This window comes from Corella eumyota, chromosome 4, assembly GCF_963082875.1.
Source record: "Corella eumyota chromosome 4, kaCorEumy4.1, whole genome shotgun sequence".
Taxonomy (NCBI): domain Eukaryota; kingdom Metazoa; phylum Chordata; class Ascidiacea; order Phlebobranchia; family Corellidae; genus Corella; species Corella eumyota.
The window spans coordinates 14,724,852-14,749,442 of NC_137493.1; the positions used below are offsets into that span (position 1 = coordinate 14,724,852).

Consider the following 24,591-nt stretch of genomic DNA (forward strand, 5'->3'; position numbering starts at 1 on the left):
GAATCTAGAAAAATAAAATATATAATCTGTAAAAAAGATATATAAAAATCTATGTACATATACAATAGGTAAAATACTTCAATAAAAACATTAAAATATACTAAAACTTAAAAGCACACTGAATAGAAATGTATATATATACAAATACAGCTATACTCTTAACACGTTATATACTTTTACTTAATACCAGTTGAGCTAAAGACCAAGTACTTCCTTGGAAAGAAATTAAAAGATAGAAAAAGTAGGTTAATCTATTGAACAGATGTCGTGTTAAGTAATTAGATTGCAGGTGCTATATGGTAAGTACTTTCCTTAACTAAACAACGTAAATTCTTATGAAAACAAATAAAATAAATCGTGTTATAATTTGCGTACTTCAATAATTAACATTATATATACAAATAGGTAAAGTGTAGTAAAAAAAACTTGCTAAATTTTAAAATTTAACAAAGAAAAAAATATTAATAACAACAGTTCATTTTGAACTATAGAATAACAATAGGCCTATTTAAAAAATATTTACTAGTAAAATAAAAAAGTACCCTTTAATATAAAAAATAGTACAGTAAAAGAAAGAGCTAAAAAAATTAACCGAACAAAAATTTACATACTAATAACACTATACCATTCATTCAATTTTGAGTCATGTTAAAATGGTGTGACTTATTTGTGATGCTTATTGCATCATACTTTTCTATTCATTAATGCTGGCTTAATCAAAACAAAAACTGTAAGATGAACAGTAATAAAGAAGTGAATTTTGTTGTCATATTTTGATTTGGTCATTAGAATGTGTTTTGTAAACAAGACGTAAACAAAATACCGGTGAGTAAAAAATAATTATTAAAAAAAACATATATACTGTAAATAAAACAAATTCAAAATATACAAATAAAATTGTAATTTATATAAAGGCCTATAGTAAACAAATTATAAAAATGGTAATGTTATAGGCACTCCACATACTTAAATCACAGTTACCAATTTTAACAGTTTCGAAAACGAATTTGGCAAAATTTAACACAAAAAACACTTTAAATATAATTTCGATAAATTGTATTTTAAAGATATACCTGTACAAGTTGTATTAGTTTTGTCAACTTGCTTAACACTGGTATATTAAATACAATAGACGAAGCCAGCTTGTTTTAAACTGCTATTTATTTAGTGTACACTAATCGAAAGTTACTGGACAAATGTTTATTAGGACTTGGCTGTCTGAGCTGGGAACCTTCAGCTGCTTGAGAAGTTTTTTGGGCTAACGTTGGAGTTGAACTAACGTGCCTTGAGAATGAGGCTTGTGACTTATTTCGTTGCGGTTTTGAGAGGTTGATTTTTGGAGCAGAGATGTTTAATGAATTCGATGAACTGCTTGAAGCAGGGGTTATGACCATCATTCTAGAGTCTTGAAGTTGTTGAATAGATTGTTGCTGTTGAGCTTTTTTCGTCGAAGATACAACAACGGGTTGAAATTTTGCAAACACTCGGTTATAATTTCCCTCTCTGTTATTCAATTCCATGCGCAGCCATTCAATTTCACGTTTTAATCGATCCATTTCTGCTTCTTTCTCACTTTCACGACGAGACATTTTAGGCTCACTGACACGAAAATTTTGTGGAAAATCTTTCACCTTAAAGTGCTTGTCAGATTTTAGTGATTTCTGTTTGTTTGATTTCAGTTCTTTTTCCAAAGCCTCGATTTTGCGAAAAAGGTCATCAGATTGCCTGTTGCTTTCCCGAAGTGCTTTGTTTAGTTTTTCCATCGTTTCCTGAGATTCGGAGACCTGTTTTTCCGAATATGAACATCTTGTTTTCATTTCGTCGAGGTATCGTTCGCAGGAGTTATATTTTTCTTCTGCTGTCGCACAAATAGTTTTTAACCTTTGAACCTCACTTGTACGAATGTCCAAGTGACCTTGGGTCTCTTTTAAAGACTGAGAATAGTTAAAACTAGACTGCCTCATTTTGTCGATATCAGAATGTGCTTTGGTCAACAAATCCCGAAGATTCGCAGATTCTGATTTTTCGCGTTGCAAATCTTTTTTCATTGCTTCCATTCGATCTTGAGTTTCTTTAAGAAAGTGTGCAGCACCTTCAGCAGCATCGTTAACGCCGCACATTTTCTGTCGCTCCATTTCTCGAACTTCATATTGCAATTGGTCAATTCTTTCTTTCGCTTTTTTCGTAATGATGTAAATTTCTTTTTCATAAGCTTCCTTAATACAATCCAATTCCGATTCCTTTTCGTGATTTCTTGTAAATAACATATGTACGACTTGTGTTAGTTCGGCCACCTTTTTGGACATTTTAAATCCAAACGAGGCCTTGATAAATCCCATTTGATGTTGTAACTCAGATTGAGGTAACATTTTGATAAAAAGTGCTTATAAAAATTATTTCTTAAAAACTAAAAAAAATTTTTTATTAAACATTATACCGGCAGCGTGGTGTAGTAATCCTGGTTCAAACACATTCTACACCATGTGGGGTTCTGAGTTTGATCCCTATGACTCCCATGCTGTAGCGTCCTTAAGTAAGGCGCTATAAACAGCCTGACGATAAAAATTTATAATATCCCAAACTGTTAAAGGCAACTCGAAAATTGATTGGGGTAACGGTCTGGTGTCTGGTTGCTACTCTATCTTAAGTTCGTAAAGTAAACCTACCCACATTAAGGATAAAGATATATACAAAAAAATTATACACAAGGCAGTTATCAATTTTTTTTAAAACAAGCTGACAAACATTACAGATTAATTTGACACCACAACATACTGACAATCTTAAAGTCTGACACACAAACAAAGACTTGACGTACTGACTTTTTTCAGTTGTTTTTAAGCAATTAATTATAAACACAACAAAAAGCGTTTAAATAAACCTATACACCTTTAACTAATTGGTAACGTTAAAGCGCTACCATTAACTATAGCATAGGTAAACATTGCTTCTCTACTTATGTTAACCTTGAGCTGTTAAGTGTTATTAATGCTTTGACCTTTGTAAATGAACTCAGGTTCGTAGAACTACTTTCTCTCTCCGCGTTTACATTTTTCACAACAAAGAAAAACGCTGTCGACATTCTTTATTGACAACAAACGCACCCACGCGTAGCGCTGAGCGAAAAAGTCGTCTCACTATAACGCCACAATTCGTCTCTATGGCGAAATATCGCAAATATTTGACGTGTTTTCGAAGTTTTTACAGTTTTTTAGGTGATTTTAGTTTTTAAATGATTTTATTTTTATTTAACAAGCTTTTGATGTATTAAATTGCGATCTTAGGACGTATGTTTTATATTAAAAGTATTATATATTTAAACAATTAATATAATAGCCAACATTTTCAGTTAAATAACTTTTAATATCAAATAAGTAGCCAACAAAAGTTACTTTAAAATATTTTATCTGCAAAATATATTGTCTTTTTGATAGTCTTGTTATTTTAAACCCATTATTATAATCACGTGACCATTGTTAAAAATTTGCTAATTCACTTTTTGTTTGTAGGTTTCTACAAAATTAAGTTGAATTTTTATAAAGATTTTGTTTAAATATTAATGTTTTAATGTATACAAATGGTAGTTAAATAATTTGTTATTATACAAATAAACATAATGCTTTATATTTGGCAGTTTTAGTTTTTTTCTTAGTTTGTTGTTTTTAGTATTTTTTTTATTTTGTTAGTCCTATTAAAAAAAAAAAAGATTGTAAATATATATTTTAAAATAAAAAAAACAACAATTTAACAGCTCAAATAAGATTGTAATAATATATTATATTCGATTTTAATTTGTTTTTTTTTAATTTTGTTTTTGCAAAATTTAGCATATTGTTTCTTAAGCAGCAAAAAGCGTATGCTACTATAGCCATAAGGCTACGGTCCAAACGGCAAATAACTGAAAATAAAAATACCAATATTAAGCTGATGACTAAAACAAGCACGTAGAAAAATAAAGCACGTTTATCCTGTTTTTTTCCTAACTAAAGGAAGTAATTTCTAAACTATAACATTTTTTCTTTAAAAAATCTACGATTTAAAATTGTAAAACGTGCTGGTAATTAAAATACGCAGGAAATTATGGCAAATTTTAACAACATTTTTCGTTATCAATTTTTTCCGGTTTTTGGCTATAAAAGAAGACCCTTCTATCGACTTTTTATCGTTTTATTTTATTCTTGCTACAAACGGAATAATAGGTAAGCGTGTTAAATATACTTTTCTTAAATAATTTTAAAAAAGTAGATCTAAAATATATGAAATATTCATGCTATATTTTTTTGCAGAAAATGAATAAGTTTTTAGTTCTTCTTTTGATCGTGGCACTGATGTCGACAACAGAAGGTTGGAGGCGCAGAAGACGACGAAGACGACGACGACGATTGTAAGTACTTAAAATTCCTGAACAAAGAAATTTATTTTTAAATTAACTAAAGCCAAATGCTGTGATGCACAAAGGCTTTGGTGTTGTTTTACTTTTTATTTAAAATAGTTGGCGATTTTAAGAAAATTTTAGCAGTAAATTAACTTTTTCGATTTTTTTAGAATCCCCAATCCAATCCCAGGCATCCCAGGCATCCCAGGTCTTCCAACCATTCCAGGCTTTCCAAATCCGTTTGGAGATGAAAATCAGAAAAATGACAACGTAAGAATTTAGTTAAAAAAAATTTTAAAACAAAAAATAAAAAAAAAATAAAAATTAAGATGTTATAGATATGAAATAATTTTTCTTTGTCATCAACTTAATATAATTTCTGGCCTACAACATTTTTTTTCTCTTCTGCAGGAGTTTACAGTCGACGACTTGATCAGCGAACTCAGTAAGTTTTAATTTTTTTACTTAGTTTTCCAATAATAAAAATTTTATTAAAAGATATAAAAATTTTTTTTGCCAAATAATATGTCCGATACCACTTTTTAAATTTTATAAGTTTAATCAATCATTTAAATAAATATTTAATTTTATTTTTTTTAGATGAACGACAAGAATAGTCAACAAGATTTGAAATTGACTTTTAACGAAAATGTAAAACTATTAAAATATTTATTTAGATGTCAATAAAAAAAATTTGAGCAATGCATTTTAAGTCTATGTATTTAAAATTTTTTTTATCATTAGAGTTCATAAAACAATTTCTACGTGATTGTACACATTTTTAATTGCCCAACAAATTTTTTAGAGGTTTTATTATTTTAAACAAGCTTCTATTGTAATAATAATGCAATCTTAGCTCTAGTTATTTTAAAATATATATATTTACATTCATTAATTTTCGATGTAAGAACGTTAACTTCACGACCTAAGCATAGATTACACCAAATTATATAAGACCCAGTCTTGAGTTGCCTTTGGCTATTCAAAATATTATTATATCAAAAGTATTCTATATTGTTTTACAAATATTAAAATGGCCAACATTTTTGTTTAAATAACACGATATATCAAAATTGTAGCTCAACAATGTTTCTTTAAACATTTGCCCGCCAAATTTCTTTTTAATAGTTTTGTAACGCCTTTTAAAAAGTCACGTGACCAATGTTAAAAAAATGTTGAGAATACCTACTTTTTGTTTGTAGGTTTCAACAAAATTTTCCGATAACATTTGGTGTAAATTTTGTCTAAATACACAATTGTTTTCATTTATACGATAGATAGTTTATTAATTTGTATTTATACAAATTAACATGAACTTTTATTAAATTGGCCCTATTTAATAACATTAAATTGGCCCTATTTATTAAATTGGCCCTATTTAATAACAAAAAACATTTAAAAATATATTTTAAAAGTAAAAAAAAGTTAACAGCTTAAGTATTATTTTGACGATATATTATATTAGTTTTAGGAAAAATTTTGCTATGAAAAATTTAGCATATTATTTTTATATAGCAAAGAGCGTATGCTACTAGCCATAAGGCTACGTTCCAAGCAGCAAACAAATAAAAAGATAAATACCAATAATAAACTGATGACTAAAAAAATAAGTCACGTTTATCCTGTTTTAATCTAACTTAAGGAAGTAATTGTCCAAATTTAAAACAAGTAAATTTTTGCTATTAATACAAGCAGGAAGTTATAGCAAATTTTAACAACATTTTTCGTTATAAACTTTTTTTCGTTTTTTTTCTATAAAGGTAAACTCTTTTATCGACCCTTTTTCATTTAATTTTATTCTTGCTAAGAACGTCGAAAGAATAAAAGGTGAGCGTATTAAAAATCATTTTTCTAAAATGAAGTTTAAAAAAGTTAAACCAAAGTATAGAGAATTTTAATGCCTTGTTTGTTTGCAGAAAATGAATAAGTTTTTAGTTCTTATTTTGATTGTGGCACTGATGTCGACAACAGAAGGTTGGAGGCGTAGAAGACGACGAAGACGACGGCGATTGTAAGTTATTGAAATTCCTACAGCAAAGACTTTATTTTTTAAAAGAAACACTATAAAATGTGGAAAAATTTACCTAATATAAAAAAAACGGAAAGAAGGGGCTCAAGAAAAAGTGTTTTTTTAGTTTTTTTTAGAAAGTAGTGAAAAATGCCAATGCTAAAATGCCTTGGGAAAGCATCGACAATTCCTGCCCCTTTCTACTGAACTATTTCTTACTACCTTCTTTTAGTATTGCCCATTTTTTATAATGCTTTTGCTATTGTTTTACATTCTATCTAAAAATGTAAGGATTTAAAAAACATTTAACAAATTAACTTTTTTAATTTTTTTAGAATTCCAACGACGATTACCATTCCAAATCCAATCCCAGGCGGTCCTCCCATTCATATCCCTATTCCAGGAGTTCCACCCATTCCCATCCCAGGTCTCCCCCCACCGTTCGGGGACGAAACCCAAGAAAACCACAGGGTAAGAATTTAGTTAAAACACATTTTTAATCAAAAATAAAAAAAATAAAAATGAGAAGTTATTGATAACAAACTTTTTATTTATTTTATTGTTATCACAAATACAATGTAATTCCTATCTTAATAAAAAACTATTTTTTTAATATTTTTTAGGAGTTTACAGTTGACGACTTGATCCGCGAACTTGGTAAATTTTAAATATATTTAATTAATTATTTCATATTTAAAAAGGTATTTAAGTTTATAAAAATTATTTCTGTTTTTGCTAAATATTATTTGTAAAACTTATTCATATTTTTTTTAGTTTATTAAAATTTTTAAAATAATATCTATTTTATTTTTTTTAGATGAAAGACAAGAGTAGCCAAAAAGTTTTAAAGTTGACTTACTACGAAATTAACTTCGTGAATTTTTTAAAATATTTATTTGGATGTGAATAAAATTTATTTGAGCAACATATCTCGATGTTTACCTTTAAAAATTTTTTTAGTACTTGTCTAAATTTATTAACCGATATGTGATTATTCTTATTAATATTTAAATCAATTTCAAATTAAAAAATATAGTTTCAACATTTTAATTTTAAAGGAATAATAATACATGCAGGAAAAAATAAACAAAACAAATTATAAGAAAAACAAATGTATTAAGTTGGACAAATGTAAAACAAAAACTTGGTTCTAAGTTAAGTTTAGGTAATAAAATTAAACCAAATATATACACCGAGTCATTTTTAATTGAAAGTGTTAGGGTTTATAAAACAGCTTGCACATATTTGTTAAAGTTTTATTTTCTTTAACGTAAGAATACCAACTAAACTACCTCAGTATAAATTTATTTTTGTTACCTCGACCTAGTATCGAGCTGATATTACAATTTGAAATAGTTTTTTTATTGCCCAATAATTAACCTGGTGATTGTAAGTTGGATTTAAAACTTATTTTATAAAATTCACGTGGCTAAAAAATGTTGATCGTAGCAACTTTTTGTTTGTAAGTTTCTACAAAGTTTTTTGATGAAATTTATGTTAATTTCCTTTGAATATTAATGTTTTTTATTTAAACAAATGGCAGTTATAACTTGTAATTGTACAAATTACGAAAAAGTTTTTAGTAAATTAAACAGTTAGTTTTTTTTTGTGTTTTGTTAGCCCTGAATATATGTTTAAAAATTAAAAAAAAAATGAAATTAAACAGCTCGAAAAATATTGCAATAATCTACTTAAAATTTTTTAATTTTGTTTAAAAAAAATCTTGTTTTAAAAAAATTTAGCATATTATTTTTATGGTGCAAAAAGCGTATGCTACTATGCCATAAGGATACAATCCAAACAGCAAAAAATTAAAATAAAAATACCAATAATTAGCTAATGAGTAATACAAGAATGTAAAAAAAATAAAACACGTTTATCCTGTTTTTATCTAACTTCAGGAAGCAATTGTTTAAATTTAAAACAAGATTTTAAATTGTAAAACGCGTTGGTTACTAAAATATCCCAAAAAATATGGCAAATTTTAACAACATTTTTCATTATTAATTTTTTCCGGTTTTCGTCTATAAAAGTAAACTCCTCTTTTTTATATTTTTCATTCAGTTTCTACAAACGTAAAAAGCACTAAAGGTAAGCGTGTTTGCAAAACTATTATGCACTAATTATAATTAAGTGAAACTCAAAATAATCAAAAGCCCAATGCTTTGTTTTTTTTTACAGAAAATGAATAAGTTTTTAGTTCTTATTTTGATCGTGGCACTGATGTCGAAAACAGAAGGTTGGAGGCGCAGAAGGAGACGACGATTGTAAGTACTTAAATTTGCTATAGAAATTACCTTACATATTAATTGACTGGCAATGTAAAAAATAAAAATAATGTTTTTTGTTATATCCTCGGTGTGAGAATGTCGACATCACAAACTAAACATGGAGTAACATCTGTTACCCCGACCAAGTCTTAAGTTGACTTTGGTAGTTGCCCGATAGTTAAGCTACTGATTAAGTGTAAGCCTAGCAAGCACCCCTTTTTAAATGTACTAGAGCCTAAGATGTGGTGCTAATGTTTTGAAGTCCTCTTCAACAAATGAAGTCCTCTTTTTATTTCAGAATTCCTATTCCAAACCTTCCTACTTTTCCACTTCTTCCTATTCCTATTCCAGGAATTCCTTTTCCAGTTCCTCTTCCAGGTATCCCGGGCTTACCAATTGGTGATGAAAATCAGGTGAACGACAAGGTAAGGATTTTTAAAAAATATCCAAAAAGCGTGTCATTGATATTAAATATTTTATTAACACAAATATTTAAAACAAAATTAATTACAGTTTTTATTTTTTAGGAGTTCACAGTCGACGACTTGATTCGAAAACTTGGTAAATTTTAACTATGTGCAATTTCGTAATAAAAGTGTTATTAATGTATATATAACCTCATTGGTACAGCTAAATAATATTCCAAATACTGCTTTACAAATTTAAATTATTATTTTATTTTTGATTTTTTTAGATGAGCAAGAAGAATAGTCAACGAGTTTTTAAAACTAATTTCATACAAAAATATAAAATTATTGAAATAAATGTTTGGATGTGAAAATAATTTATTTAGGCAAAATATATCAAACCTCTATTTAAAAAATTTCTTTATCATCAATCTTAATTTATTCACTAGTTATGCATATTCTTGTGAATATTTAAATCGATCTTTGATAAAAAAAAGTAGTTTGATATAATATTTTTCTTTTTCACGAGCAATATATTAAATTAAGAAAGTAAAAAACCAAACTTGGGTACAATAAATGTACTAATATTAAAAATTGTTAAAACAGAAAGACTTTTGTAAGTTTAGGCAATTACATTTTTAGTAGTATTTTGGGTTTCTACATATTTGTTATTTTTTTTTTCTCGTTTTTTCGTTACTACGACCTATTATCAAATTGACTTTTACAATTTAAGATATTAATGGTTGTAATTGCCTAAATTTATTATTTAAACTGTGTTTTAAATCGCCACAAGTTAGTTTTTTCTGTTTATGTTGCCTTACATTTTAGTAAGGGCACTTTAATACACAGGCAGTAACATATAAACACTTTTGCATGTAGTAAACCTGAGAGTTGTAAACCACAAGGTTAGTTATCAAAGTTTGACTACACGATTTTAAATCTAAAGACCAGCGTTTATTAGTTAGGGCTAAGATTGCTTTATGCCAAGCATATGTTTTTTATACCAAGTTTTTTAAAACAAGTTAATAATATAATAAAAAAAGTTTTTGCTAAATTTAGCAAGTTGTTTCATGCGGCAAAGAGCGTATGCTCTTTTAATTAGGTTGCTTGTTACAAGCAATATTTTAAAACCAATGACGGACATGCTCCGCTTGTTTTTCTTCTATTTTAAGGAAACAATAAAACAAAGTTTCCTTAAGAAAACAAAGTTTCCTTAACAAAACAAAGTTTCCTTAAGAAACAAAGATTTAATGCTTTTAATGCAGATTTAATGCCATTACCATACGTAGGAAATTGTGGCAAATTTTAAAAAACATCAAGACCAACACACTTCTTTATGTGCTTGGCTATAAAACTTTACACTTTAATCGGCAATATACGAACCTAAGAGAAATATTAAGTAAGCGTTTTAAATACATATAAAGTGATTATTTTAAAAATAACTAACGAACCTGCACTTTTAAAAAAAAAATTTTGTATATTTCAAATATTAAGAAATAATAAAAGTTTGGCTTTTAGCTTAAATATATGACAACCCAAACTTCTTAAGTCAAAGCTTACAATCCTTTCTTATAAAAGTTATCAATATATTATTGACAAACGTTTTAACATGCTATGGTTTCTTTAAGTTATATAAAAATATTATAGTCATGGAATATTCTAGGGTTTAAAACTTTTGCTATTCTTGTACTTTTTATTTGTACATCTATAAGCTGTAAAAATTTTAAAGCAAAAAATATTTTATTTTTTTTAGACTTTAACTTCCACCTTGATTCCGGGTTCCGGGTTTACCTCCCGTTTCGCCCATTCGTCGTATTTCGAGCGGACCAACCATTCCGCGAATTCCAGGATTACCACTAATGTCACATATCTCTGGGTCATCGTTTTATTATGATGATAACGAAGTAGACAATAATAATGCAAGAATTTTATTTAAATTTTACAGTTAAAAAAAACTAAAAAAAATTTATAAAAAAAGTAAAAAATTAAATTATCTTTTAAATTAAAATGTAAAGTTTTAAATAATAAATTTAGCCAATAAATTATTAATCATTTAACAATTTATTGAAATCCCAATACTTTAAAAAAATTTAAAATTATTTTTTTAGAGATTTATTTTTGACGACTTGATTCGCGAGCTAGGTAAATTTCAATTAAATTGAATTAATTAATATTTGTTTTATTAAAGTATATTCAAATTTGTTTTGTTATTGCTAAATTATATTTTAATACCATTTTCTTAATTTTCATTAGCTTAATTAGTTATTGAATCAACTTTTTTTAAACTTTTTAGTTCAAAAACAATAATAGTTTGTCAACGAGTTTTTAAAAATTGACATTTGACGAAATATGTAAAATTATTTAAATATATACTTAAATGTAAATAAAATTTATTTAAGTATAAATATTTAAGTTTTTTTTAGAAATTATAATTATCACTTTTCTAAACTTGTCCGCTAATTTATATAAATTTCAGCCATTATTTAAATTTACCTTTAGTTGAAAAACAATGTTATTATGTTTTAGTTGTTGAGTCAGTTTAATTATGATGCGATTGGATGTCTTTCACTTGAGGTCGTTACAGCACGAAAACAATCATTTTAAATACAATTTAAGTGTTTCAACTGGACATTAGATAGCAATTAATTTGCTTAAAATCCCTCGAAAAATTGCCAAAAAAAATTTTGTAAATTATAATGATAAATTGTTAAAGAATAATTAGACAAAAGTTTGCTTACTTTTTTGCGCGTTTTGAATAGATATTAAATTTTTTTTAAATGTTAGATAAGAAATGCATTCCAAAATTTAACCACTTAATAAGTAACAAAAAATGTCAAAACCTTTTAACGACCAAAAAATACATAAAAAAAAATGTTTGAGTATGCCACAAGTTTACCATTAAATACATACCAGAAATTGTTTTTAATACATATGTTAAAGGCATTTTGTCTTTGCCAGCCAAATGTTTGATTTTCTCATATCATGTCCATTTCCTAAATTTTCCTAGTTTTACTTACTACCATAGGTTTGACAAAACGTAGGAAATACCAAAAATATCAAAGTCCAAAAATTTTTGTTTTTAGACTCGAACAACAACACGAACTTGGTGACTTACAATATAAAGACAGACTGTTTTACTAAAAGTATGTTGTTAGTTTTAATTTTTGAGCATTTTAAAACAGAGTAAAGCCTATAGGCAGTTTAAGGCTGCGTTTTTACATGCAATCGCAATTTACCTGTTAGAGTGTTAATCCGACCGTGAAAGGTTAAATCCAATAGGCCAAATTGTTTGCAGTTCGGTGCTATTTTTTATTCGATTATAACGATTTTGTATAGCCCATAGTTTAGTGGTAGGCGTAAAAGAAAGGCAATTTTATCGTTTACACATTTTGTGTATATTTTTTAAGATATAAAACATAATGTTAAAAAATATATTTCTTAAAATTGAAGACTAGCTTAGATAAGTTATAAAAAAAAATATAAATTTATGCTACCATAGGCTATGGCTTATTTCCTACAGGCATAGTTACATCAATTATTGCTCGTTAAGCATTTGTATTTCAACAATAAAACAATAAGGCTGTTAAAATTAATAGCAAAAGGCGCGATATTAATGTTTGTACAAATAACAAAATCGAAAATTTTTCAAGTTAATTTATTTATTTAGCCAATTACCTCAATTTCAACATGAGAAGTTATGACGAATATTTAAAGAAAATAGGCGCGTTTGGAAAATACCAGAAAATAGCATGTTTTCTTATGTTTTTGAGTACAATACCTAATGGATACTTAGGCATGACTTCTGTATTCACACAAACTGTACCAGAACATTACTGCAATGTGCCAGAAGTTGAAGAATGGCGAACTTCTATGGTGAGATATAATATATTGATATATTTGGTACTCGACAAAATTTGCTGGTTTTAAAAACGTTTAAGAACTTTGTACAATTTTGCCTGTGGGCTATTTTTAAATCTGTTTAGTAAACATTGAGTTATTTATGTTGCTTAAGAATTATTCTATAAACGACGAAGAGTATAGACAGAAACTAAGAGCTTACATTCCAAACAAAGTAGATTCAAGCGGAAAATTAAATTTCGAAAAGTGTTTAAGGTAGTTATGATCGCTTTTTATAAAATTTGTAATTTTTTAACAATTTGAAAAAAATGTAGCAATTGTATATTTATTTACAACTTGACAAATATATAAAATGTGTCATTTGAAATGGGGTAACATAGCTTAAAATTGAAAAGGTTAACATAGTTCAAAGAACAGTTTTGCTATTTTTGAATTGTCTTATATTACATATTTATTAATGTTTTGATAATAATTTAATACATTATAGAATAATTTAATATATTTTTAGGCCATATTGTTGTATAAATTCTTGGTAACTCGCATTTTACTATTTTTAGATATGAAAATGCTAATGTTAATGGTAGCACTGTTAAATGTGACAACGGTTGGATTTATAATGTTGAACCAGGACTACTTACAATTGTAAACGAGGTAAAATAATAAAATTTGTGTTTAACTTGCTTAAAACTGGAATATACTAAAGAGTAACAACATACTTTTAAACTAAGTATAATATTTAAAACACAATTGACCGGGAAATTCGTAATACGATTTTACGATTACTTCCTAAAAAGCAGGATATTAAAATGAAATAACAAAATTATAAAATTCAATTCAATTGAAATTCAATTCCAATGTACCAACATAAAACTAATGCTTATATAATTTAGTGGGATGTAGTTTGTGATAATGCATGGCAGCGTCCAATGTCTCTTTCCTTGTATGCTGGTGGTGTGTTAGTTGGGTCCTTTTTCAGCGGAATTTTAGCTGATAAGTAAGTTTCAATGAAGATTAATAGACTTTTTCCTTTTAAATTTTAAGAAATTACATTTGTTTAAATTTAAGAAATTACATTTGTTTAAATTTGTGTCGTTCCAACATCAAATTTCTTTAACCGTTTGAAATCAATTTTTAACAATTTTTATTGAAATTACTTTAATTGTAACTCATAAAACACATTAAAAACAAAACAACCCTTGCTTTGTATAATCACAGATATGGTCGTCGTCCCGTATTCCTAGTCGGGACATTAGGAATGTATATATTTATACTTTTACTTGGAGTTTCGGCAAATATTTACATGTACATGGCAATGTTTTTTATGTGCGGTTTGTTCGGCTTGATTAACTACGTAACAGCATTTGTGTTTGGTAAGGTCTTCAAATTATCCTCAATAAATAAATACTCTTGGTTTAAACATTTTTGTTCAAAACACTGTCCTTTATATTATTTTACTTTATAGTTTTTTAATTGTGTAAATATCGATTTAAATATTTTCACAGCAACTGAAATATTAGGCACCAAACAACGAGCACAAATAGGATCAATTGGAATTTTCGGCTTCACAGTTGGTTATTTGATATTACCAGCTTGTGCTTATTTTATTCATGATTGGAGGTGGCTGTTGAAGTCTTTGTCAATTTCCTGTGTTCTATATATACCGTTTTATTGGTAATTACTTGAACTAAAATTTTAAATCACTTAAACTTAACATCGGTGTATTATTTTGGTTAAAGTACTTAAGATATCTTAAACAATAAGTTGAAAATGCAAGCAATTCCTTTTAACTATGTATAACAATATTGATTCAAATATATCTAAGGTTAATGCCCGAATCACCTCGTTGGTTATTAACATCTGGACGAACTAAAGAAGCTTTAAAGGTTGTTGAGAAAATTGCTAAAGTTAATGGAAAACATTTAACAAAAGAAGATTTAACTTTAGAACCTCTAACAATTGATACGGTGAATACAATTTTTTAAATTAGTGTGTTTGTGCCTTAGATATTTTAATGTAAAAACAGTAATTTAATACAAGAGCAATACTTTTATATTATGTCAAGGATAAAGACAAAAAGGACAAAGTAGAAAACGATGAAAATGTTACAGTAAAGCAGCCAAAATATTCCTATTTTGATCTTTTTGTTCATAAGGCACTTCGACAAAGAGCTTTCGTTATGTTTTTCTTATGGTAAGTTAATTGCTTTTTAAAAGTTAATCGAGTTACCATATAAATTAACCAAAAGATTTGTGGATCGACTTCGACGTAAATTAATTTTTTATACTTTTAGGTTTGGTATCAGTATGTTGTATTATACGCTAAGCTTGAACACCTCAAACTTGGGAGGAGACAAATATATCAACTGCGTTATTGCAGCAGCTGTGGAAGCACCAGCTTATTTGTTAAGTTATTTGTTCATTGAAAAATTTGGTCGACGTAAAATCCTTTCTGGCTGCTTATTTATTGGTGGCATATTTTGTGGAATCGGCCCGTTTTTTGAATTAGGTAATTATCTTGAAAGTTGTTTGGTAATTGATACCAAAATAAGAACATCTAAATACAATATTTAAATCAATTTCAGTTAGTACTGGACTTTTTATTACATTAACAATGATTGCCAAGTTTTTTATAACTGCATCCTTCAACCTAATCTACATTTACTCCGCTGAATTATTTCCAACAATGTTGAGAAACACGAGCATTGGCGCGGCTTCAATGGCGGCCAGAGTCGGTGGCATCATTGCACCATACTTAATATATGCAGGTTGCTAATTTAAGTTCTAAAATTATAAATTTTATTAGCTGTTGTGACGTAAAGCTACACCATCTTAGTTATTTTAAATTTAAATGTTTTTGAGTAATGTGTTGCGACACAGTATTTTGCCAATTCTTTAAGCACCAAGACTAGCAGCAATATTATTAGTATACACAACAATATGAGTTTTAAAACAACTTGTCAATATTTTTATATACAACTTACCAATATTCCATGTCTAGTTTTTAATTTCTGTTATTTTAACTCAATAAACTCTTGTCGTCTATTTAAATAATTATTTGTTTTGTAATCTACTTAAATAATTAAACTGTTTACTTTCTAGGTTTAGAGGTAAGTATTTACATTCCATTTCTTGTGAATGGTTTCATTGGAATATTGGCAGGATTGTCAGTTTTAATCTTACCTGAAACATTAGGAATTCCTTTGCCTGAAACTGTTGAAGAAGCTAAACAAATGGAAAGGTAACTACTTACTATTTTAGTTTTTTTAAGTATTCAACAGAGTAACTGCAAAATACCAAAATTCAATATTTATTGTTTAAACAATATTGTGATTTTTTCTCTGTTTAATTAAAACAAAGTTTTTTTTTTATCAAGGTACAAGCTAAATGTTGTAAAAAAATGTAGTTGTCTTAACGAAAATTACGAAAAAAAATTCGACCAATGCAGTACAAGCAGCAAATTTTAATATTTATTTAATCCCTAAAAGTTTGTCTTTGTGTGATTGAATCATAAGGTTAAATTTCTATTTTTTTAGATCATTCAAGAAACTTATTTTTTGGTAATATACAGATATATTTATTTTGTTAAGTCTTGTTCCTTTGCCTCAAAGATTAAATTATTATGTAAAAAATAAACATATTTGTTGTTTTTTTAGTTTTCAATTTTACAAAGTTTTTGTCTTTTGCTCTAAAACATATTTATCCTAAAAAACTATTCTTACTAAAAAATAGGCAAATTAAAAATATAATTCAGAATAAAAGGTTTTAATTACGTTAGAATAGAGGCTTTAAAACTAAACGTATGTAAAAAATAAGACTGTTTTTAAGACTGGTTTAACGAAATTAAACTTAAAAATTTAACAGACAAACCTTATAAAAATATCAGTTTACAAATTAAAGAAAAGTTTTTCTTACATAAAAATATGTATAATAATGTTACTTATAATTTTTTTTTAAAATAGCTATTTTGTAGTTTGACATTTACATTACAAAATTTTTAAAATCCCTACTGACAAAATTTTGTTTAAAGTTTGTAAAATTTTTAAAATTAAGTTTAGTAAACTAAAATTTGCATTAAATTAGTTATAAATTCGCCTAAAATCTTGCCTTAATTGCTGTAGTAAGTGTTTAGCCAACTTTTACAAAAAGGTAATAAGTAAAATCATATTTTTAAACATCTGTTTTTAAATGTAAGCTAACAATAGGCCTCCCAAATTTTAACTACCAAATATATAACAAAATAAGTTTTAGTAGTAATTTAAAAAAGCACTTCACGTACAAATATTGCAATATAAAACATAGCCTCAAGCGGTTGTACCGGTTTGCACAAGACGTCAAAGAAATTACTGAAAAAATTTAAATATTTTGTATAGAAATTTAGTTAGCTAAAAATATTAATAAACATTTTTTATTTGTAGATGTTAATCTGAGTCAACTAAAAAAATATTAAGTTAAAAAACTTATGTTTAAAGACAGGTCTGATAGTTGGACAGTAAATTAAAATCGTTATTATTTAGTTTTAATATTTATTATTTAGTTTCACTATACCGTTAGCTGTTATTAATATGCTCTAAGAAAAGTGTGATTTTTTTTAGTAAATTACAATAAATATCTTGTGTGCTTAAAAGAAAATAAGTTTGTAGTGTCAAAATACCAAAACTAAAATTTGCTTTTTAATTTCCTCTATTAGGCAGTAACGTAAGCCTCATCATGAAAAGTTATGACGATTATTTAAAGAAAATAGGCGCGTTTGGAAAATACCAGAAAATAGCATGTTTTCTTATGTTCTTGAGTACAATACCTAATGGATACTTAGCAATGTCCTCTGTATTTACTCAAACTGTACCTGAACACTACTGCAATGTACCTGAAATCGAAGAGTGGCGAATTTCTATGGTTAGATATAATGTATTAATATATTTGGTAGTCGACAAAATTTGGTAGTTTTAAAAACGTTTCAAAAATTTTTACAATTTTGCCTGTAAGTTATTCATAAAGTTTATTTAGTAAACACTAAATTAAGGTATTTATGTTGCCGTAGAATTATTCTATAAACGACGAAGAGTATAGACAGAAACTAAGAGCTTACATTCCAAACCAAATAGATGCAAGCGGAAAATTAAATTTCGAAAACTGTCTGAGGTAACTATGGTTTGATAAAGTTTATATATTTATTTATAAATTTAAAAATATGTAACGAAGCATATATATTTAGGTTGTTTGAAAAACTGTCAGGAGAACTGATATGGTTATAGAACAGTAGCCTATTGCTATTATTGATCTGTTTTTATTACATATTTATTATTATTATAATAATAATTACAAATTTAAAACATTACTTTTTTAAAAGTGTAGTATAATAAACCTTACAAAGTCTGAAATGTTTCTACATAGTATTATTATTTTTAGTTACTTACATTATTTTATTTTTAGATATGAAAATGCTAATTTTAATGGTAGCACTGTTGAATGTGATAATGGTTGGATTTATAATGTTGAACCAGGACTACTTACAATTGTAAACGAGGTAACAATTATTTGTGAAAAAATAATAATGTTTAGGTTGTTTTATTTAAATTTTAGAACCATGCCGTTGTTTATATTAAATGAAATATTTTGATATTAGGTTTAAAAAACTTTACTTTTAAGATTATGGCTTAACCAATATAGAGTATCATTGTCAATATTTACTTTTATTGAACGTGTAGGAATAACACATGTTTTAATATCGAAACATGTAACTAATGTTTTATATACTTTAGTGGGATGTAGTCTGTGATAATACATGGCAGCGTCCAATGTCTTTTTCCTTATATGCTGCTGGTGTGTTAGTTGGGTCGTTTTTTAGCGGAATTTTAGCTGATAAGTATGTTTTTTTAGCTGATAAGTATAAATACAAATAACTTTCACCTTTTAGATTTAAAAAAGATGCAATTTTTTTGCAACTTTAAATTTGTTTAACTGTTTAAGTTGCAATCAATTTTTAATAACTTTTAATGAAATTACTTTTTTTTTATTGTAACTCATAAATTATTTATTGTAACTCATAAAACACATCACAGATATGGTCGTCGTCCCGTATTTTTAGCTGGGACACTGGGAGTGTATATATTTATACTTTTACTTGGAGTTTCCGTCAATATTTACATGTACATGGCAATGTTTTTTATGTGCGGTTTGTTCGGCTTGATTAACTACGTAACAGCATTTGTGTTTGGTAAATACTTCCAAGTAAAGTTAAAATGTTGTAAAATATATCTTCAAAAAATAAATATTCTTGGTTTAAACCTTTTCGTTCAAAATACTGTCCTTTATATTACTTTTATTTTATTCAGTTTTTTAATTGTGTATATACCTATTTAAATATTTTCACAGCAACTGAAATATTAGGCACCAAACAACGAGCAAAAATAGGATCAATTGGAATTTTCGGCTTTACAGTCGGTTACCTAATATTACCAGCATGTGCTTATTTTATTCATGATTGGAGGTGGCTGCTGAAAGCTTTGTCGATTTCCTGTGTCATATATATACCTTATTATTGGTAATGACTTGATATTAACTCACTTGAAGTTAACATTGGTGTATTATTTTGTTAAAGTACTTACAATATCTTAAACATTATGTTAAAAATGCAAGCAATTTTTTTAAACTGTGTAAATAATAATATTGATTCAAATATATCTAAGGTTAATGCCCGAATCACCTCGTTGGTTATTAACAACTGGACGAACTAAAGAAGCTTTAAAAGTTATTGAAAAAATCGCTAAAGTCAATGGAACAAATTTAACAAAAGAAGACCTAACTCTGAAATCTCTAAAATATGATGTGGTAAATACATTTTTTTAAATTGGTGTGTTGTGTCTTAGTTATTTTAATGTAAAAATAGAAATTCAATAAGAGAGCAATAGTTTTATATTATGTTAAGGATAACAACGAAAAGGACAAAATAGAAAACGATAAAAATGTCACAACAAAGCAGCCAAAATATTCCTATTTTGATCTTTTTGTTCATAAGGCACTTCGACAAAGAGCTTTCGTTATGTTTTTCCTATGGTAAATTATTTGCTTTTTAAAAGTTTATCGTATTACCATATAAATTAACCAAAAGGTTCGTAGATCGACTTCGACGTAAATTAATTTTTTAAATTTCTAGGTTTAGTAACAGTATGTTGTATTATACGCTAAGCTTAAATACCTCAAACTTGGGAGGAGACAAATATATCAACTGCGTTATTGCAGCAGCTGTGGAAGCACCAGCTTATTTGTTAAGTTATTTGTTCATTGAAAAATTTGGTCGACGTAAAATCCTTTCTGGCTGCTTATTTATTGGTGGCTTACTTTGTGGAATCGGCCCGTTTTTTGAATTAGGTAATTATCTTGAAAGTTAATTGTTTGGTAATCGATACCAAAATTTAACTAGATTTATTTGATAAATAAAATATGGTTCGAAATTGTTTGATTTTTTGATAAATATAATTTATTTAGTAGGTTTATTAATTAAATTATAAATTTAAATATGAACTTTTTTATATTTAAACCTAATTTTAACAAGCGAACACGCACTCATTGATATTGTAATATAAAAGTAAACTAAATTTAAAAGCAAAATACCGATCTTAATTTTTTAGTAATCAAACAAGTATTAAAATATAATAATAACAAAACAATTAAAACGAAAATTTTACACATTGTTTACTTATATTTTAACATTTTACTTAAATTTTCAACCAATATTTTTTACTTTAATGGACAGCGAAAAGGACGATTTTTGACGGCGACCAGAACGCTATTAAATTATTCAAGCGTTAAACTCAGACTGATTCGTTATTTTATAAAAAAAACTAAAATAATGATTAAACGATATTTAGCTAGAGTTAAATCTTCATTTTAAATAGCAACATACAAAATAATAATACCAACAACATATTAAAATTTCAGCAAATTTAATCTTTAAATTTTAATAATAAAATATATTAATTAGTAATTAGTGACATTTAAATGTCGTTAATAGGAGGTTTGAGATTCGTTGGGATAATAACAAACATACTAAAAATTTAGAACTTTTAGTTTTAAAGAACAAAAGTTATCGTCTTTCAAAATTTGTCAAATAAGAATAAAAACAATAATAATAATAACTAGATTTATTTGATAAATAAAATATGGTTCGAAATTGTTTGATTCTTTTTTATAAATATAATTGATTTAATAGGTTTATTAATTGAATTGTAAATTTAAATATGAACTTTTTTATATTTAAACCTAATTTTAACAAGCGAACACGCACTCATTGATATTGTGATATAAAAGTAAACTAAATTTAAAAGCAAAATGCCGATCTTAATTTTTTAGTAATCAAACAAGTATTAAAATATAATAATAACAAAACAATTAAAACAAAAATTTTACACATTTTTTACTTATATTTTAACATTTTACTTAAATTTTCAACTAATATTTTTTACTTTAATGGACAGCGAAAAGGACGATTTTTGACGGCGACCAGAACGCTATTAAATTATTCAAGCGTTAAACTCACACTGATTCGTTATTTTATAAAAAAACTAAAATAATGATTAAACGATATTTAGCTAGAGTTAAATCTTCATTTTAAATAGCAACATACAAAATAATAATACCAGCAACATATTAAAATTTCAGAAAATTTAATCTTTTAATTTTAATAATAAAATATATTAATTAGTAATTAGTGATAATTAAAAGTTGTAAATAGGAGGTTTGCGATTCGTTGGGATAATAACAAACATACTAAAAATTTAGAACTTTTAGTTTTAAAGAACAAAAGTTATTCGATTTCAAAATTCGGATTAGTAAGAATAAAAATAAAAACTAGATTTATTTGATAAATAACATATGGTTCGAAATTGTTTGATTCTTTTTTATAAATATAATTGATTTAATAGGTTTATTAATTGAATTGTAAATTTAAATATGAACTTTTTTATATTTAAACCTAATTTTAACAAGCGAACACGCACTCATTGATATTGTGATATAAAAGTAAACTAAATTTAAAAGCAAAATACCGATCTAAATTTTTTAGTAATCAAACAAGTATTAAAATATAATAATAACAAAACAATTAAAACAAAAATTTTACACATTTTTTACTTATATTTTAACATTTTACTTAAATTTTCAACTAATATTTTTTACTTTAATGGACAGCGAAAAGGACGATTTTTGACGGCGACCAGAACGCTATTAAATTATTCAAGCGTTAAACTCACACTGATTCGTTATTTTATAAAAAAACTAAAATAATGATTAAACGATATTTAGCTAGAGTTAAATCTTCATTTTAAATAGCAACATACAAAATAATAATACCAGCAACATATTAAAATTTCAGAAAATTTAATCTTTTAATTTTAATAATAAAATATATTAATTAGTAATTAGTGATAATTAAAAGTTGTAAATAGGAGGTTTGCGATTCGTTGGGATAATAACAAACATACTAAAAATTTAGAACTTTTAGTTTTAAAGAACAAAAGTTATTCGATTTCAAAATTCGGATTAGTAAGAATAAAAATAAAAATAATAATAAATATACGGACAATAACAATATGTTTCGAAATCTAAGATTTCGAACCATAATAATAATAAATATACGGACAATAACAATATGTTTCGAAATCTAAGATTTCGAACCATAATAATAATAATAAATATAATGACAATAACAATATGTTTCGAAATCTAAGATTTCGAACCATAAATATTACTTGTTAAACATTTGAACATCTGATTATCATATTTGAATCGATTTCAGTTAGTACTGGACTTTTTATTACATCTACAATGATTGCCAAGTTTTTTATTACTGCATCTTTCAACCTAATCTACATCTATACTGCTGAATTATTTCCAACAATGTTGAGAAACACGAGCATTGGCGCTGCTTCAATGGCGGCCAGAGTCGGTGGCATTATTGCACCATACTTAATATATGCAGGTTGCTAATTTAAGTTTTAAAATTACAAATTTTATTGGCCTGTTGTAACAGTAAACTACACCATTTTAATTATTTTACATTCAAAGTGTTTTTGTTGCCGATCCTTTAAGCAGCAAGGCTGATTAGCAATATTATAAGTACAACAAGAAGTTTTAACCAAACTTGTCAATATTTCTAAACACAACTTGCTAATAGTTTTATGCCCAATTTTTTAATATTTTGTCCTCTATTTTCACTCATTAAAGTGTTTACTTTCTAGGTTTAGAAGTTAGCATTTACATTCTATTTCTTGTGAATGGTTTAATTGGAATATTGGCAGGTCTGTCAGTTTTAATCTTACCTGAAACTTTGGGAATTCCCTTGCCTGAAACCGTTGAAGAAACCAAACAAATGGAGAAGTAACTACTTACTATTTTAGTTTTTTTAAGTATTCAACAGAGTAACTGCAAAATAACAAAATTCGGTGTTTATTGGTTAAACAATTTTGTGGATTTTCCTTTCTTTAGTTATAACAAAGTATTTTTTCATTAAGGTACAAGCTAAATGCTGTAAGAAGATGTAGTTGTCTAAACGACAATTATAAAGAAAAATTTGACCTATCCAATTCCAGTACAGGCAGTGAAGTTTAATGTTCATATTTTCGCTAAAAGTTTATCTTTGTATGATTGAATCATAAGATTAAATTTCTATTTTTTTAGATCAATCAAAAAACTTATTTTTTGGTAATATACAGATATATTTATTTTGTTAAATCTTATTTCTTTGCCTCAAAGATAAAGTTATTATGTAAAAAATAAACATATTTGTTGTTCTTTTAGTTTTAAATATAACAAAGTTTTTTGATTTTTGTTTTAAAGAATATTCATGCTGAAAAATTATGCTGACTAAAAAAGGCACATTAAAAATATTAACAATTTAAAATGCAAGGTTTTTCATATACATTAGAAAAGAGATTTACAAAACTAAAAATATGTAGAAAAATAAGACTGTTTTTAAGACTGGTTTAATGTTATTAAACTTAAAAATTTACCGGACAAAATATCAGTTTACAAACTAAAGAAAAATTTTGCTACACTTTCCATAGAAAAAAAGTTTCAAAGAGTTTTTCTAAGAATGGGAATAACTTTAACTTGTTTTTTTAACATGAAGAATATAAACTCCCAAGAAAATTTGTGTGATTAAATTTCTTATATAAGAATGTACAATAATATTACTAACAACACACCTTTAAATAGCTTTACTATTAAAATAGCTATTTTATGGGTTAGCAGTTACAATCTGAAATATTAATAAAAGTTTAAAAAACGAATTTGGTTTTTGATTTAAGTTTTGATTAAAGTTTGTAAAGTTTTTAAAAATCAAGTTTAGTAAACTTAAATTTGCATTTTGACTTTTAAAGAATTAATCACAATTTTGCTATAAATGCAATTGTAAATGTTTGGCCTACTTTGAAAAAAAAGGTGATAAGTAAAATCAAATTTTTTAAACAACACTTTTATTAAATGTAAGCTAACAAAAAGCCTTCTAAATTTTAACCACCAAATACATAACAAAATATGTTTTTAGTAGTATTGTAAAAAAGCACTCCACATAGAAATATTACAATATAAAACATATCTAACCTCAAACTAGCGGTTGTATCGATTTGCACAAGACGTCAAAGAAATTACTGGAAAAATGTATTTATTTTGTATACTA

General features: G+C 26.4%; 3 protein-coding genes and 2 long non-coding RNA genes across 5 annotated transcripts; 4 read left to right on the forward strand and 1 right to left on the reverse strand.

The window, feature by feature from the left end:
- Positions 1-3: 3 nt before the first annotated feature.
- LOC145749686 (uncharacterized) lies at positions 4-2,402 on the reverse strand. The gene has a single exon (XM_082565514.1). It carries the CDS (start codon positions 2,367-2,369, stop codon positions 1,161-1,163), a length of 1,209 nt encoding a protein of 402 aa, XP_082421640.1. The 5' UTR covers positions 2,370-2,402; the 3' UTR covers positions 4-1,160.
- A 1,866-nt stretch (positions 2,403-4,268) lies between these two features.
- LOC145751285 (uncharacterized) lies at positions 4,269-5,081 on the forward strand. Its single transcript, XR_014283725.1, has 4 exons — positions 4,269-4,384; positions 4,546-4,645; positions 4,787-4,820; positions 4,976-5,081. It is a non-coding gene; the product is annotated as an uncharacterized LOC145751285 (long non-coding RNA).
- A 1,213-nt stretch (positions 5,082-6,294) lies between these two features.
- LOC145750920 (uncharacterized) lies at positions 6,295-7,312 on the forward strand. Its single transcript, XR_014283696.1, has 4 exons — positions 6,295-6,386; positions 6,719-6,854; positions 7,007-7,040; positions 7,201-7,312. It is a non-coding gene; the product is annotated as an uncharacterized LOC145750920 (long non-coding RNA).
- Positions 7,313-12,747: 5,435 nt separating this feature from the next.
- On the forward strand, positions 12,748-16,381 carry LOC145750921 (organic cation/carnitine transporter 2-like). Its single transcript, XM_082566991.1, has 12 exons — positions 12,748-12,933; positions 13,073-13,173; positions 13,476-13,569; positions 13,809-13,912; positions 14,134-14,288; positions 14,421-14,589; positions 14,741-14,882; positions 14,981-15,108; positions 15,209-15,423; positions 15,500-15,682; positions 16,017-16,155; positions 16,291-16,381. Exons 1-12 carry the CDS (start codon positions 12,748-12,750, stop codon positions 16,379-16,381), a joined length of 1,707 nt encoding a protein of 568 aa, XP_082423117.1.
- Positions 16,382-17,624: 1,243 nt separating this feature from the next.
- LOC145750922 (organic cation/carnitine transporter 2-like) lies at positions 17,625-23,295 on the forward strand. The gene is made up of 11 exons (XM_082566993.1): positions 17,625-17,810; positions 17,956-18,056; positions 18,348-18,441; positions 18,677-18,780; positions 18,977-19,131; positions 19,290-19,458; positions 19,604-19,745; positions 19,858-19,970; positions 20,071-20,285; positions 22,711-22,893; positions 23,153-23,295. Exons 1-11 carry the CDS (start codon positions 17,625-17,627, stop codon positions 23,293-23,295), a joined length of 1,605 nt encoding a protein of 534 aa, XP_082423119.1.
- Positions 23,296-24,591: the final 1,296 nt, after the last annotated feature.

What these genes read in the sequence shown, in the direction of transcription:
- LOC145750921 (XM_082566991.1), top strand. Translation starts at nt 12,748, where the DNA reads ATGAGAAGTTATGACGAATATTTAAAGAAAATAGGCGCGTTTGGAAAA. An exon ending in AAGAATGGCGAACTTCTATG is followed by an intron (nt 12,934 to 13,072) that starts GTGAGATATAAT and finishes ATGTTGCTTAAG; the next exon opens with AATTATTCTATAAACGACGA. An exon ending in ACCATACTTAATATATGCAG is followed by an intron (nt 15,683 to 16,016) that starts GTTGCTAATTTA and finishes TTTACTTTCTAG; the next exon opens with GTTTAGAGGTAAGTATTTAC.
- LOC145749686 (XM_082565514.1), bottom strand. Translation starts at nt 2,369, where the DNA reads ATGTTACCTCAATCTGAGTTACAACATCAAATGGGATTTATCAAGGCC.
- LOC145750922 (XM_082566993.1), top strand. Translation starts at nt 17,625, where the DNA reads ATGAAAAGTTATGACGATTATTTAAAGAAAATAGGCGCGTTTGGAAAA. An exon ending in TTCGTTATGTTTTTCCTATG is followed by an intron (nt 19,971 to 20,070) that starts GTAAATTATTTG and finishes TTAAATTTCTAG; the next exon opens with GTTTAGTAACAGTATGTTGT. An exon ending in ACCATACTTAATATATGCAG is followed by an intron (nt 22,894 to 23,152) that starts GTTGCTAATTTA and finishes TTTACTTTCTAG; the next exon opens with GTTTAGAAGTTAGCATTTAC.